The 15,177-nt window shown below is 38.3% G+C and overlaps 1 protein-coding gene across 3 annotated transcripts in view; it reads right to left on the reverse strand.

Moving 5' to 3' along the window:
• Positions 1 to 2,281: 2,281 nt before the first annotated feature.
• Positions 2,282 to 15,177, reverse strand: part of LOC135202574 (stomatin-like protein 1) — a 453,302-nt gene continuing 440,406 nt past the window's right edge. For all 3 annotated transcript variants that reach the window (XM_064232076.1, XM_064232073.1, XM_064232075.1), the window contains one exon: positions 2,282 to 5,382. In XM_064232076.1, coding sequence (XP_064088146.1) covers positions 5,165 to 5,382 — 218 coding nt within the window. In that variant the 3' untranslated portion in view covers positions 2,282 to 5,164. The remainder of the gene's footprint in view (positions 5,383 to 15,177) is intronic.

Consider the following 15,177-nt stretch of genomic DNA (forward strand, 5'->3'; position numbering starts at 1 on the left):
CCTGCCTTAATTTATTATCATTTAAACTTAATACTGTAAATTTCATATATTGAATGTAATTTTGGGTCCACACTTTAGACTACTATCACATATCTTAAATTTTTCTGTTAATTGTCTTTGGTTTCTTAAAATTTTTAAAAAAATTATCTGCATCTTCACCAAATCTAGATCTTTGAAGTCTGGGCATTTGATTACTGTGTATATATATATATATCTATATATATATATATATATATATATTGCTATATATACATATATATATATATATATATATATATATATATATATGATATATATATAATGGATAACAAATTAGATAGGTTTTAGGATTAAAGAGACCTGGGGATAGGAAAAGTGTATAATGAGCATGTAGATGCCCGAACGCCATAGTTTCAGAAGAAGGCTTGAGTGGTAAGATGATAAGGAAATAATGCAGTTTAGAGAAGGAAAAAAAGATTGCAGACAAAATTGCATGTCAGTACAGTAAATCATGCATTGGTCTATGGGTGGATGGATAGGGGAGCCAAGAAGTTAGCGAGAGTACTGAAAATAGAGGTGTATCAAGGAGAAACTTTAGTGAGACTAGGCCGTTCTGCTGGGAAGTAAATTAGCAAGTGGATCGCTGAATAAAACGTGAAATTGGAGAGATGTTATGTGAAATGATGAAGTCCTGGGTTGTGTTAGAGTAAGTTAGAGAAAGCTTGAGGAAGTGACTATTGAAAATTTAAGTTGGGGTGAGGTAGGTGAATGTCCGGATAGACACCAGGAGTTGGGTGAGATGGGTGAGATGCTGCCATGCAGTGATGAAGTGTGAAAGCGTAACTGACCACGTATAATGTACTATGTTTAGATGGGGAAAAAGTTGCAAAGGAATTGATGGGTTGTAAATGGAGTTTGTAATGGCTGTTAATTTAGAGGATACGGTGGATAGTGAAGAAAACAGGGAAGAATTTGAAACAGTTTAAAGGTAAATGGAATCCATGGTGATGAAACAATGAATGTTAATATGGATGGTAGGAAAAATGGAAGTTGTTCATTTGTATATGTGTCTGAGAGTAAATACTTAAAGTGGAGAATGCCAAGATATGAGAACAGGTGATTCACATAAACAGATAAGGCTAGGAAGGTGGGTGAGTATGCGCAAATATAGTAGGTAAGAAACTGGAGTCCCTATGGAAGTCAGTGGTAGGATTGTTGGCCAGCTCTCCTTTCTCAAAGCCAAGTGTGATTTTCGAGTGCAAATAAAAGAAAAAAGTTTAAGGGTGTAGAGATATATGTTTTGTGGAATAGTGTATGTATCATTAGGGGAACTGAAGGAAGAGGAAGGTGGAATTACTTAAAAAGCGAGGGCAAAAAGGCTCTGTTTATGTAAAAAAGTGTATGAGTGTATATTGAGATCGTTCTGGTATGTGAAAAGAATGAGGGACTATGGATGAGTGAAAAGAGTCAAATTTGGAAGGCAGTGTTGGAGTAAGAAGATGAGGAACTAAAAATGCTGGATAGAGTGAGTGGAAGAAGTAGGTACTGGGAGGACAAGCCTTCGTAATAGGCAGCATAAAAGTACGGTTAAGATAGATGTGTGTCATCTGTAAGAGTTTATGAAGCAGCTAATATTATGGAATTTTTCTAAGCTTCCAAAAGTTAAAGTCTGAATGTAACAGTGAATGTATGTGTTTGTTTGTTAGCCTTTTATTTGTGTACAGCATAAACTTGACATAAATTACACCTCCAGATATACTTAAAGACATAATTGTTAAGAATTAGTACACGTTGAAATTCTCTAGCCTAAAGTGATAGATAGGTCATTAAACAGAGTACAGTAAGACTTGGCCGAATTTCAGAGAATGCTCAGAGCTAGAAACTTCAGCACAACCCAAATAACCACTACCTGAGATCAGTCCTTCTTACAGAATCCTAAGTACTTTAGATAAATGAGTTATAGAATGATTTTCGTTATACGCTGTCTCTTATTCTGTATGCACTACGTCTGCTGTACAAAAACACTATTAGAAAACCCAGCCTAAATAATATTGTAGTACATGAATTTAAAACGTGGAAGTGATTTCATTATTGTACATTCACTTGTAATGCAAATATCAAGAATGAAGTCAATGGAATTCATGTCATTATCTCAGAGTAAAAGAATGTAATCACGATTTATAAAAGATAAATGAGAATATTTGAAACACAATAACTGCTCCTAGTTTATTAAATTAAGTACATACCAATCATATCGGAATTAAAGTATTCAATTTCCAAGATATGTGTATTGTGTGTGCTCATGAAAGCATTTACAAAAATAACTTTTCTTTCGTTGTAAAAACTCATAAAGAGCTTGCGAGATAATTGAAAACCCCATTTCAATTTTCAACTGTCCAGTTCTAAATGGCAGTGAGATCCATCATCCCTCCAGCCCCTTTCATTTTTTTGGCCATAACAACTGTTATATGTTGATTAACACTCCAAAGTTAAATATGTACCATATTTAAAGGCAAAACAGTCAAGACAGGGCATGACCCAACTGCAACAAGTATCTGTGTGTAACCGAGGGCTGTCAAGAGATGAACTACGACGTTGTTTTCTTCCCATTTAGAAACACCGTCTTTCAGTGGGATGTCAGAAATAATGTATGCCTGAAAATCTATCATATAAATTTATGATAAATACAAAAACAAAAGTGAACACTAAGTATGAACTGGAAGTTTACTGAAAACCAGAAGAGAACTGACAGAGTCTTACCATATCCAGGTGAGCTAAACAGAATTGTTTTACCATGCAGATGTCATTGTGCACTGCGACAAATATAAAATTATATTACTATGTCACACTTCTCCACTTAGAATCTTTTAAGTTAATTTGTGTACTGAAAGTAAGGGGTCAATACATTATTTGTAAAAAGCTGCTTTATTAAGAATTTAGTTGCAAGTCTTGCATTTTCCAAAAGTTTGAAACTTTATGTCACTGGAGACAATACAAAGATAATGTTTTTAAGTGATAAGGGTACAGGTAAACATATGTGTGTAATACAAATATTTTTATTTAGGAAAAATTGAATATGGGACTGAAAGGAATCTTGAACAAAAGTTGTCGTCATCTAAATCATAAATGTAATTGGCTAGAGTACGTAATACATAAAGCTGTCAGTGCACTTGATGACCATTTTAAGAGTTACTCCACCCAGTCTACACTTGGATTGCACTTGTTAGATGTATTCAGTTCAAGCATGTAGAAACTGTCGTGTGGACTGCATTCCTGTACTGAGTTAAGTAAATCTTAGCTTAACCAGACCACTGAGCTAATTAACAGCTCTCCTAGGGCTGGCCCGAAGAATTAGGTATTTTTACGTGGCTAGGAACCAACTGGTTACTTACAACAACGGGACCTACAACTTATTGTGGGATCCGAACCATATTATATTGAGAATCACCAGAAATAAATTCTTCTGATTATGCGTTGGCAGAGCGGGGAGTGAACAGGGGCTACCAAATCGGTAGGCGCGCACTTAACCCACTCTTACAATGAGGAACTGCATTACAGTACTAGTACATCTGCATGAGCAGTAAGCATTACACTGAATTAGACATGATAAGTATTCAACCTGTAATTTTTGCCAAGCCCAGTTAATGAGATTCACTTGCACATTGGTGCACTTCTGTCAGAAACCAGATACTATATCAGTTAAATATAGGAAATTTTATTGCATAAACATGGAATTAATTTTCCATGACAGTGCCATACCTCAAAATGTTTATCTATACTGGGAAGAATCAATCATTTCTGAAGTTCTCTATGAGAAATGAAGCGTGAAATAAAAATGAATTATCCTGAATGAAAAGGATTTTAAACATCCCTGGTATCACTGTATTAACAATAGCTCTCTATAATTACAGTTAAGCCCTGAATCTAAAATTCTCAGTGTATTACTGTACTCTGTTGTAATTAACCCATAACTCATTCTTTGACAGTAAAGATCAAAGCAAGATCATTTTACAAGTTCCTACGTTTAAAAATAAATATATATACTTATCTGAAATTTAAAACACTCTCTCACTCTATTATATGCTCATAACATTTTGGATAGCTAGCCATTGTATATAAAAAATAATGGGAGGATAAATATCTAATGTTTACAGACTGGAATGATAATTATGACATGATAGTGTATGACAGTAACCAAAAGTATTGCCAACTGACTGACGCTTTCAAAACCAATTTTCATTTAAGAGCTGCAACAACTGGCACGTCAGCACCAAAATTAGAATAGCTCTATGATGCTGTGGAGATTACAAATTTACATACTTAAACACTTTTCAACTTAGAACTCCAGAAAATCACTCCATCAACCTTTCTTTGGAAATCTAGTCACTGAGATGGTGGCAAAGAATAAATATGAACTTCCATATATCCAGGAAAGAGTTTCCGCTTTACAACTCTTTCAGCTCCATTTCTTACAATGTTAAAGACACTAATATTAGATATTTATCCCGAATATCTCATGAAAAGCTTCTGTAAAATACTCTAGAAAGTAACATGTTAATGACTACTGCCCTCAAGGCAACTACTAAAAGTAATTGAAAAAAATACTGTTGTGAATCAAAAGAAAATCTTTAAATTGCACGTAACAATTAGATATTCTTAGAATTTACAGTGTTTCACAGCTATTATAGTTGCTGCATTTCAGGTATGCTATGCTAGTTAATGTTTTCTTGATACAAAACTGAAAGAACTATCTTATAAAGAACTACTTAATATGTTAACAGCTAATGGTTACATAAACTATTACGAGACCCAAAGAAGCAAATACTGTACTACAAGAATGTACCACAACATTAACATAAAGTATAGAATAAAAAAAAAATTACTGTAGCTAATATTCAAATAACTGATTTTGAGTTATACATGTTCTGTGTTTTAAAAATTAATACCAAAACCTTGAGAGATGGCTTACATTTTACATTGATGGCACATTATAATTTATAACTTGCAAAATATTTACAAACCCCCATAACTTCTGTATTCAGGATTGTCAGCTACTGTAATTTGTTAACCAACACATAATAAATTGAGATTTTTGAAGCAGTATTCAATGGAAACTGTAGATCATTATTCCCTAGAGAAGGGTAGCATTCAGATTTCTCTGCTTTAGCAAATACATGACACATCTCTAAACTATAAATATGTCTTCTTTGTTTGCTCCGTTACGTAAAGATTCTAATCCCATGAGCATCTGAACATTACCTTGCACAGTCAGGTGACCAGAAAGGTAGGCTTGTAGAGGAGCTAGAGTGCCATCAAAAATGGCCATGAGGTCATTCTTTGCAATGGTTACTGCCACATCAGGGGTTACTTTAGGGAGATCTCCTTCTACTACCTGGCGCACTCCTGTTGAGTAATTTTACAAAGGTTATACATAACATTGACCCAAACAGTGAAATAATCATTCAGATATGAAATATACTTTCAAATGAAGTGTAAAATAGAAATACAATATCTTTCCTGAGAGTTACAGAAGCAATGCTTGTAATCTGGGCCATTTATATATGACAGCATCGGTAGTTCATTGTAATACAACAGATATTTGCAATAAAGCTCTTTTTCATTGATGAAAAAAGAATAAAATTACTACATTTTGATTTGTGTAAAACTTCACCGAAGAAAGCTTAACTTGTAAATGTTTTCCTCACAACTAAGTATCTCTTATCAAATTTCCTCCTGCAATTAACCAGGTGGTTAAATTGGCACTAGTATGCAGAAACAGGAGCCTATAGATGAACAGGGTCCATAAATTTCCCTTTCTTGATAAACCTGATGAATACAACTGTCTCCGTCCTGATGAAGGTTACCAGAGGAACCTAATCATTAACATCCAAGCTCCTTGCCACATTAGAAACCAAATACGTCTGCTATTGTACCTCAATTAAGTATGATCATCCTTAATTAATATGATACTGCAAAATTTTGTCTTGGTGATAAATTAGAAAGCTGACTAGAGTAGGATTAGTGGGTAATTTCTGATGGGATTCGAATTTGGTACCCAATGTGTGAAGTACTCATGCGAGCTTCTAATCCCCCCAGAATTTTTAAAGATGGCCCATTGGCAAATCCTGGGGATGAAGGCTAATGCTACAGTTACTTCCTCCCTTTCCTTCATAATACAGGTCGAACATTGCTAATCTGGCAATTGTTAATCCCGTTCCATTAGTAATCCGGCAGTCGTGAATCCAGTTGCATCACTAATCCAGTTCTAATTTCAGCTAGTACAATTTCAAATTTTCCGGGTCACCGCACAACTCACCGTTACTGTTTGTTGGCACTACTTGTGTGCGTACTTACATACCTTATGCACACGATTGCATTTATCTTTTCGGTTGTTAAGAATGAGAAAATGCAGTAAAAATATAAGTGAGAATAGCATAAAATATGAATAAGAAAATCAAAAGTGTAACAACACGAAAACAAAACAAGCTGTAGGAAGTTCTTCTACGCCAGCAAATGAGTTTGTGCATTCATACTTAAGCCTGGATCACACATTGACGATTTCAAACCGCAACTGTCATAATGGCTGGGTTTTGCGATCGATCACCTATAGTCGCGGGCTTTGGGCCCCCAGAAAAAGAAATGTCAATTGATAATGACTCCATGACGACTTCCGCAATGAACCTTTACAACAGCATTGCTAAAGTTGAGATGAGATTACGCAGGTATGTAGTAGTACGCGCAAGCCCCCGATGATTTAGGACACGCCTATATTTAATGGTTTTTACAGGACGGTGACTTTTGTGAACACATGACGATTTTTTGCGATTTAGTTGTAATTTAGTTACGTAATATGTCGACTTAGGTAACGGGAGCTTACCGAGTCGTGAACATGGATGCCACCATATATGAAAAGTGCCTGGTGAACTTGGCACCCAGCATTCCTGCAGCAATCCCAGACAGAGCAAGAACAACGGAGGACATGGATTTGCTGAATCTCATACCTGAGAACCTACATGAAATTGAATTAGTAGAATGCATTTTGGATTATTACGATGCCATGGTCCAGTTATGAAAAGTTACATGGCTGGAGGCACGAAAATGCAAGAATCAAAGAAAATGAAGGTGGTGGGTCTGGCCCTACTTACAACAAGAACAGAGAAAGGATAGCATGACATTTTGATGAAAGAATTGGCAACTTCGCCAGGATTATGTAGGAGCTATTTAGTGAAATAGTAGAACAGGTCACGCCAGAAGTCCCGCACACTTTGGAGAAGACCCATTCAGCCAGGCCTGTGTCTTGCAATTACTCTATGCTTCCTTGCAATTTGAGAATCCTACAAGAGCCTGTCCTTCCAATTCCGAGTAGCTCCCAACACGATCATCAGTATTGTAACTGAGACTTGTAGGGCCATTGTGGCTGCCTATGGAGATGAGGTCACGCAGGTACTCCACCTCAGAGCAATGGAACGAGGTATAGCCTGTGGGTTTGAGCAATAATGGAATTTCCCACACACCCATGGACAGGAAACACATCCACATCCGGACAACCCACTTCCCCATACAGAAATTCATTATTTTATTTCTATAAGAAGCTCTTTTCCGTAAGTCTACTAGAAGTTGTTGACGCTGAGTACAGATCCTGTACGTGGTTGTAGGTACCATAGGGTCCGAGTCTGATGGTGGTGTATTTGGCAAGGCAAAACTGCCTGCTCGTCAAAGATTGCCAAATGAAACTGAAGATAAACCCCCAGTTGACTATTTCTTCGTTGGAGATGACAGCTTCGCTCTTAAGAAGTATCCGATGAAACCATACCCTGCACGAAGTCTAACAATACCTGACCACATCTATAACTACTGCCTGGGCAGGACAAGACGTTCAGTGGAGAATACCTTTGGGATCTTATCAAACAGGTGGATATTGTTCACAGTTATTACTGTGAAATACCTTTTGTATAATCTAATAACTAAATCAGTATTTTCCATTTGTCTCTCACAGATTCAGTGTTTCAGACCCCAATATAATCTTTGTCATATCGTATTGAGTCCTTGGTGTTGGCTGCTTGTGTGTTACACAACTTAATTTTGATAAAAAAAAAAAAAATCCAAATGCCAGGAGTGAGACAGATCAAGAGGACTCGGTGACACATGAGGTCTTACTGGTAACTGGAAGTCTGAACAAATTTTACCATGCCTGACTAGCCCAAAGAGACAGATAGCAACCGTGACTGGCAAGTGACCACCTTCATGATTATGTAAACCCCCCTGCAGGCTTCTTTCATTGGCAGGAATCAGTGATATAGGAAAACAATAGAAAATGTCTTTTCATAATTCAGGAAATCATGTTGAAAAACTATGTAAATTTCCTGAATAAAAGTTAAAATTCAAAATTATTTATATTATTACCATATATTTTCTGTTAAGTTGTATTCAGTGTCATATTTAGCTATATCTGAAGTTCTCAAATTATATCCAGAATACTGAAAATCTTTAATGCAATACATATTTTACTCAAAATAGAAAATGCCATTTCATTTCTTGTACTTCAGAACATGCTAATAAATTGAATTTAATTGCAATAAACTCACTACAGAAAATCATGTTTGAAAAAATGTGTAAGTTTCGTGAATAAAAGTTAAAATAAAAAAATATTTGTTACCAAATATATTTTTGTTTAAGTTGTATTCAGTGCCACATTTAGCTATATCTGAAGTTCTCAAATTATATCAAGAATACAGAAAATCTTGGATAAAAAATATATTTTACCCAAAATTGTAAACAGAGGCAGCTATGGGTAATTAATTAAGTCCTTGAACTTTATAGGCTGCCAATGCATGTGACATAGTCTGACTCACTGTGCAGCCCCACTGCGCACACTGTGGGGTTGCCAAGTACATGGCGTATATCATACTGGATACTGTAAAGGCCGGATTACACATTGGCGATTCAAGCCCACAACCGTTGTAATAGCCATATTGCGACTGAATTATGACTGAATTAAAGCTGGATCATACATCGGTGAATAAAGCCCTCGACCGTCATAATGTCTTGGCTTTACGACTGTCACGAACCTTGAAAAAAAAAGAAAAATCAGCTGATTACAACAGTACTACGCTCGCAATGTACAATTACGTACATCGAGATGATATTTGCGACGTACGTAGACATACACGTATGTCGTCAATGATCTAGGCCACATCCACTTTTAATGGTATTTTGGGGACGGCGACTGACGTAAATGCAATTTCGTCAGACGTAAGTCAATTACAACGTAAGTAATACGGAATCAAAAATAGGAGATTTACGTAAACTGTGTCGTGAACATGTTGCAATGCATATAAAAGTGGGTTCTTGAGAGCTCAGGCGCTGCTGACAGAGGTACAAGATGGATGAACAGGAAGTTGTGGAGACTGAACAATATCTGGACGTGATATTAGACACTGTAAATGATGATCCTGAACTTGCACTGGCTATGGTAGATTATTACTATGCCATCTTGATGTTAAGAATAATGAAAATATATCAGAAACGAAAGCAAAAGAAGCAAAGCAGGAGATGCTGGATGAGGCCCTACTTAAAAAGAAGAGAGGAAAAAGATTACTACAACAACTTAATGAGAGAACTGGCGTGTGAAACTCCAGAACTGTACCGGAGTTTGACTAGGATAACAGAGGAGCTTTTCAATGAAAATGCTGAACGGGTCTCGCCATACATTATGAAAAAAACCCATTCTGGAGAAGACCCATTGAGCCAGGCCTGCGTGTTGCAATTACCCTGCACTTCCTTGCAACTGGAGAATCCTACAAGAGCCTGGCATTCCAATTCTGAGTAGCTCCCAACACAATCAGCACTATCGTGCCTAAAACTTGTAGGGCCATAATGACTGCGTATGGAGATGGGGTCGTGCAGTTACCCACGACCCCAGAGCAATGGAAGGCAGTAGCTTGTGGTTATGAAGAATGCTGGAATTTCCCACACGTCCTTGGAGCAGTAGACAGGAAACACTTTAGAATCAAGAACCCAGCGAAAGGAGGAACTCACTACTTCAACTATAAGAAATTCTACTCTGTCATTCTATTGGGAGTTGTTGTTGCTTACTACAAGTTCGTGTATGTCGATGTAGTTGCCATAGGTTCCAAGCCTGATGGTGATGTCTTTGCCAAGAAACAGCTCTGTCAGATGCTTGATAGGAATGAAGCCAATCTGCCTGCCCATGAAAGATTGCCTAACGAGACTGAAGAGAAACCTGCAATCTCCTATTTCTTCCTTGGAGATGACACCTACGCTCTGAGGGATTATATGATGAAACCATACCCTGCACGAAATATGACAGCACATGAGCGCATTTTTAATTACAGACTGAACAGGGCAAGACGAACAGTGAGAATGCCTTTGGCATACTAGCAAACAGGTAGATATTGTTCACAAATAGTATATTGTCTTTATTTGGTTTGCTTGTTTAAAAGCTTATTATTATGAAACACATTTTTATTCCATTTCTTTCCAAGAGAAATACGCATCTAACATGAAGTACCTTTTGTATACCATCTCATAATTAAATCAATACATTTCCATTTCTCTTCCACTGATTCAGTGTTTCACACTGGCATAAATCTTCAGCATGACCGTATCGAGTCCATGGTGTTGGTCGCTTGTTTGTAGCACAACTTTAACAAGATATCCTGCCACAAATGAGGCAGATCAAGAAGACTTAATGACACATGAGGCAGATCAAGAAGACATGGTGACACATGAGGCCATACCTGGTAACTGTAGATCTGTATAACCTCATTGGTACAACTTGACAAACAAGGAGAAGGCTTGACCGATCGCCTCTGTTTGGCCTGTTCCTTTACGTCTACCACTTTAATGTTCTAGGTGACGTAGTTCTTTCTATAACCCCAGAGTACTTTGACAAGTCAAAGCCGGCCCTGCTGAAGGTCTCTCACACATACTCACACCGTACTGAGCATGACTAAGAAAAGTATCTGTCATCATGACCTGTGCTGCATTGACTCATTATCCCGGAATCCGGGGCCAATTGGAACTGATGTTCCTAACTACTTTTGAGTCTATGTCAAAACCCTGGTTATTGAGTGCTCCCACTCTACCAAGGTCCGAGGAAGACCCCCATCCACGGTCAGTTTCCTGTAACATGACTGATGTATGTGCCTAGTGGTAGTCTGTCAAGTCTACTCTGATACAGAGTATGTTTTCACTTATCAGATCAGAGTTCTTATGTGCCCCATCCATTTCACTTCTCCTGATTCATCTGAAGATTAGTCAGTGTGAAGCGATATTCACATGCCCAATCACCAGTCCAATGTATATCACCATGCATGTAAACATGTAATTACAGAGATTCTTCCCTCTGTTCTGACAACCTCTCCACTTGTGTAAGAGTCGAAGCGTTTGGTCAATGTTCTTATAGGAAGAAACCAGCTTATACCAACATGTATATAAAACATGGGAATTCTTCTTACCTGTAAAGGTTTGAAGTTTTCTGGAGTCAAACCAAAGTATGCTAATTCCCATTCAGGTTGCATACGATTACTAAGAGGTATCCATATCCTTCCATCAATCCGTGCATTTTACGTGTTGTAAAACAGACTCTACATGACTAGAGTAAGGTAATTCATACACTTTCGTATCCTTTTTCAAACCAAACACCATGTCAATCCCCGGGGGAAGCATGCTAGCAGGTGTCTCCGTGCTCCCCGAAAGGTTATTGAATTGACTAATCAAATCAATCCCCTCCTCATACGAAGCCAGAAACTCTTGGTTTTCTCTTCCCTCCGGTTCTAACGGAATGTGTTCAGCCACAGATGTTAACTCACTCCTACCCTCTGACAAACGTCCGGGTGCGTCATGGCCGTCCAACCATACGGCCACGGCATCTTTGATCTTTAATGGCCACTGATGGCTTGATCTCGAATAGTCAGTAGGATCTGAGAAGGTATATATTTGCATACGTCATGGCCTTCCGACCATACGGCCACGGCATCTTTGATCTTTAATGGCCACTGATGGCTCAATCACAAATAGTCAGTAGGATTTGAGAAGGTATCTATTTGCATGCCTCATGGTCGTCCAACCATATGGCCTCGGCACCTTTGATCTTTAATGCCTGCTGATAGCTCGATCTTGAAAATATTATAGTCAGTAGGATTTGAGAAGGTATCTGTTTACAATCCTATATACAAATATGAGAGCAATTTGATCATATTTCATTACTCTGACATCTAGAGTCCATGGAAAACGTTTGTAAAGGCATCCGTGTATGTATCAAGTTCAGCAACGGCATTGTAATCTCTCTTAGACTCTTTGTAGTCACCACTGGCAACTCCACGTTGGCCGCTAGCCTAGCGACCGTCGACGCTTTCGCTTGTTCGGACTCTTGTAAACGGCTTCGTCTGATTGCTTTGAGCTTACCAGCCACTGACTTCTTGATTTTCTTGCTGATTGGGCTGTGACAGTCCTGGTTCGAAGATGAAGAAGAATTTACTCTTCTCCTCTTGGGCCGAGGATCAGTCACGAAATCCTGTATCCTCCAACGCTTGAGTAGTACACTCAGTGATGCCATCGAACTTAGGTATGACACCATCTAGAGAAGAAGACGAATCACGCCTTTTCTTTTTGTCTTACTTGGCCATTTTCACCTCTAGATCCTGTTTATTCTTCATTACTGTGTGTACCAATGAGTCAGAAAGCGTATTAGGTTCCGGAGGCAGCGAAGTAAATCGAGAATCAGTAGGCTGTGATGTCATGACTACCGCCATTTGCAAGTGGTTTTGGCTATGACGTCAACACACTTGATGGAAGCGTGAGGCTGTTTATGGTACTCTTGCAGCCAAGATCAAGAGACCCAACCTTCTGTGGCATTTCTACTTTACAAGGATGTGACAGTCCTGGCTCGAAGATGAAGAAGAAATTATTCTTCTCCTCTTGGCACGAGAATCAGTCATGAAGTCCCTGGTTCTAGCCTTTTCCAACTCTTCACAGCAGCCACACTAGACTAACTTTCCATCATTCACTTGTTCGACAATTACAACTACTTCTTGTGCTTTCATATAATAGGGATGTAACAATCCTGGCTCGAAGATGGAGAAGAAACTTCTCCTCTTGGCTCTAGGATCAGCTACGAAGTCCCTATTTTTCCAGGATTGGCAGGAGAACACACTGGCATCAAAGCCAGTCACCTAAGCTTGATGACGCCTAAGCAGAAGGATACTGAGGAAAGACTTGTGTCTTTTCCATATGTGACTTATATCTCCTAACGCTTGTAATTTCTCTCAAAAACAATGTGCATTAAAAATCTCCAATCCGAAAGCATAGTTGTAAAGTACTCTTGTACCTCGAAATGAAAATGGAAGCATGTCTTCATGTAAGCCGCAGCTGTGAAGTGACGTCATGGTGGTCGCCATGTTTATGACGTCACTGAGCAACTCGAATACGAAGCCAGTACCCTACCAGAAGTGCAAGGCTGTTGATGTTATTCTTGTAGGCATAGCAACCTGACATTAAAGGCTGCCTTGTTGCACTATCTGCTTCTTTACAGATGGCGACGCATCCGACCACCCTTCAGTGCATATCAGGATAAAAAGGACATCCATCACGTGGGCCCCTGGATGGCAACACGATTTTATACATTAAACCAACTGTCCTTGGGTTTGTTCTCTTGATAAGCCTAACGCTGACCGCACACCTGCATCCTCTCTACCCACGTATCTGGAACGAAAACAAGATGGCGATGCACACCTCTCCCCGCAGGGAAAGGAGCATAATTAGTCATGACTGCTTCCCAAAGCAAATCCAGATACATTAAAGCTTTGGATTACAGGCAATCCATTATTCCAAAGCACAGGTAACGAATTAACCGTACCTTAAGAGTTTCTTCACCTACGACTTACTACATGATGAGTACTTCGACTTCGAAACCGTTGAAGAAAATAACAGGGCATTTATCTGCTTCTTGTGATATCCAGGAAGTCTTGCAGCATGAAAAGGCTTCATATTCACATACCTGGGATTCCAAACAACAAATTGAAAATAACAGGGGGCAAGCTAAACTGACTTTAAAAGGACGGAGCAAAGCACGTCCTCACTTAAGGCGGTAAGAAAATAACTAACGGGGTCACAAGTTAATGAGGGGTATGTGGGTGGCTCCTCATGTCTCGTGACCAAGCACAGATGCCAATAGTTCCTTGCATACACAATTATTTTAGACTTTACCGGTTTCCAGCTGGCGCTGAGTATTTATCCTAATGCTAAGACCGAAGGTTTGTTTCGTATATGAACAAATAATATTTCCGAGAAATTTCATATATTTATCATCACACATTTAAAAAGAAAACAAGCTGTTACTTCTTGGGGCTTACTGGGTGAGGGGGGACAAAGCTGAGACTTGGGGGGGGGGCAACTTTAGTCTTGGGGGCAGTTGTCCCCCCAGCCCTCCAAATGACGCCCATGATAGAAATCCATCTTGTCTTGCAGTTTGATGGTATTTATAGAGGAGTTAATCCATCATTAATTGCTCTGTATTAGTTGCTGTACTGCTGTTGCCTCAAGGATGATTTGGAAAACCAATTATGAATTTCTTCAATAAGAAGCAAAATTTCCAGGCAAGTACTCAGAAGAAGCATGAGAAATGGCTAAATGCAATGAATGGCATAGGCATCATACCAATATTAAGGAAGAATTCTCTTCCTTTAATTTAGCAAAGACGCCATTATTGACACCGACCATGACTGGCATTGTCAGTGCCAATTCCGCCAAGTTTCTTAATGCTCAATCCCTTCAAGATTAACATATTCCTGTTAATCTTGAAGTGCTGTGACAATGCTCTCTGCATCACAATTTCCTAATTCAGCAAGCCCAAGGTATGTAGAGACTATTTTATTTGGGTTTTTACTATAATAAATGATAGACACTCTAAGAACTTTTGTGACTGAAATATCATTTGACTTGTCCAGTAAACTTTATTTAATATTACCAATGTCTTTCATTAATTCTTTTCAAAATGTGTGCATTATATTTTTTATTATGTCTGAACATTCATGTAATGCATTTGTACATCGCTCACAACCTTACAAACAGGAATATTGTCTTTTAGTAAATTAATCATATGGTCACAATTGGAAATTGCACAGTGGCAACTGAAAAACATGGCAATGGAGCCTTCTAGGTTTGAAGCTTCATCAG

The sequence above is a fragment of the Macrobrachium nipponense genome, chromosome 30 (assembly GCF_015104395.2).
Source record: "Macrobrachium nipponense isolate FS-2020 chromosome 30, ASM1510439v2, whole genome shotgun sequence".
In the NCBI taxonomy this organism is placed as follows: Eukaryota; Metazoa; Arthropoda; class Malacostraca; order Decapoda; family Palaemonidae; genus Macrobrachium; species Macrobrachium nipponense.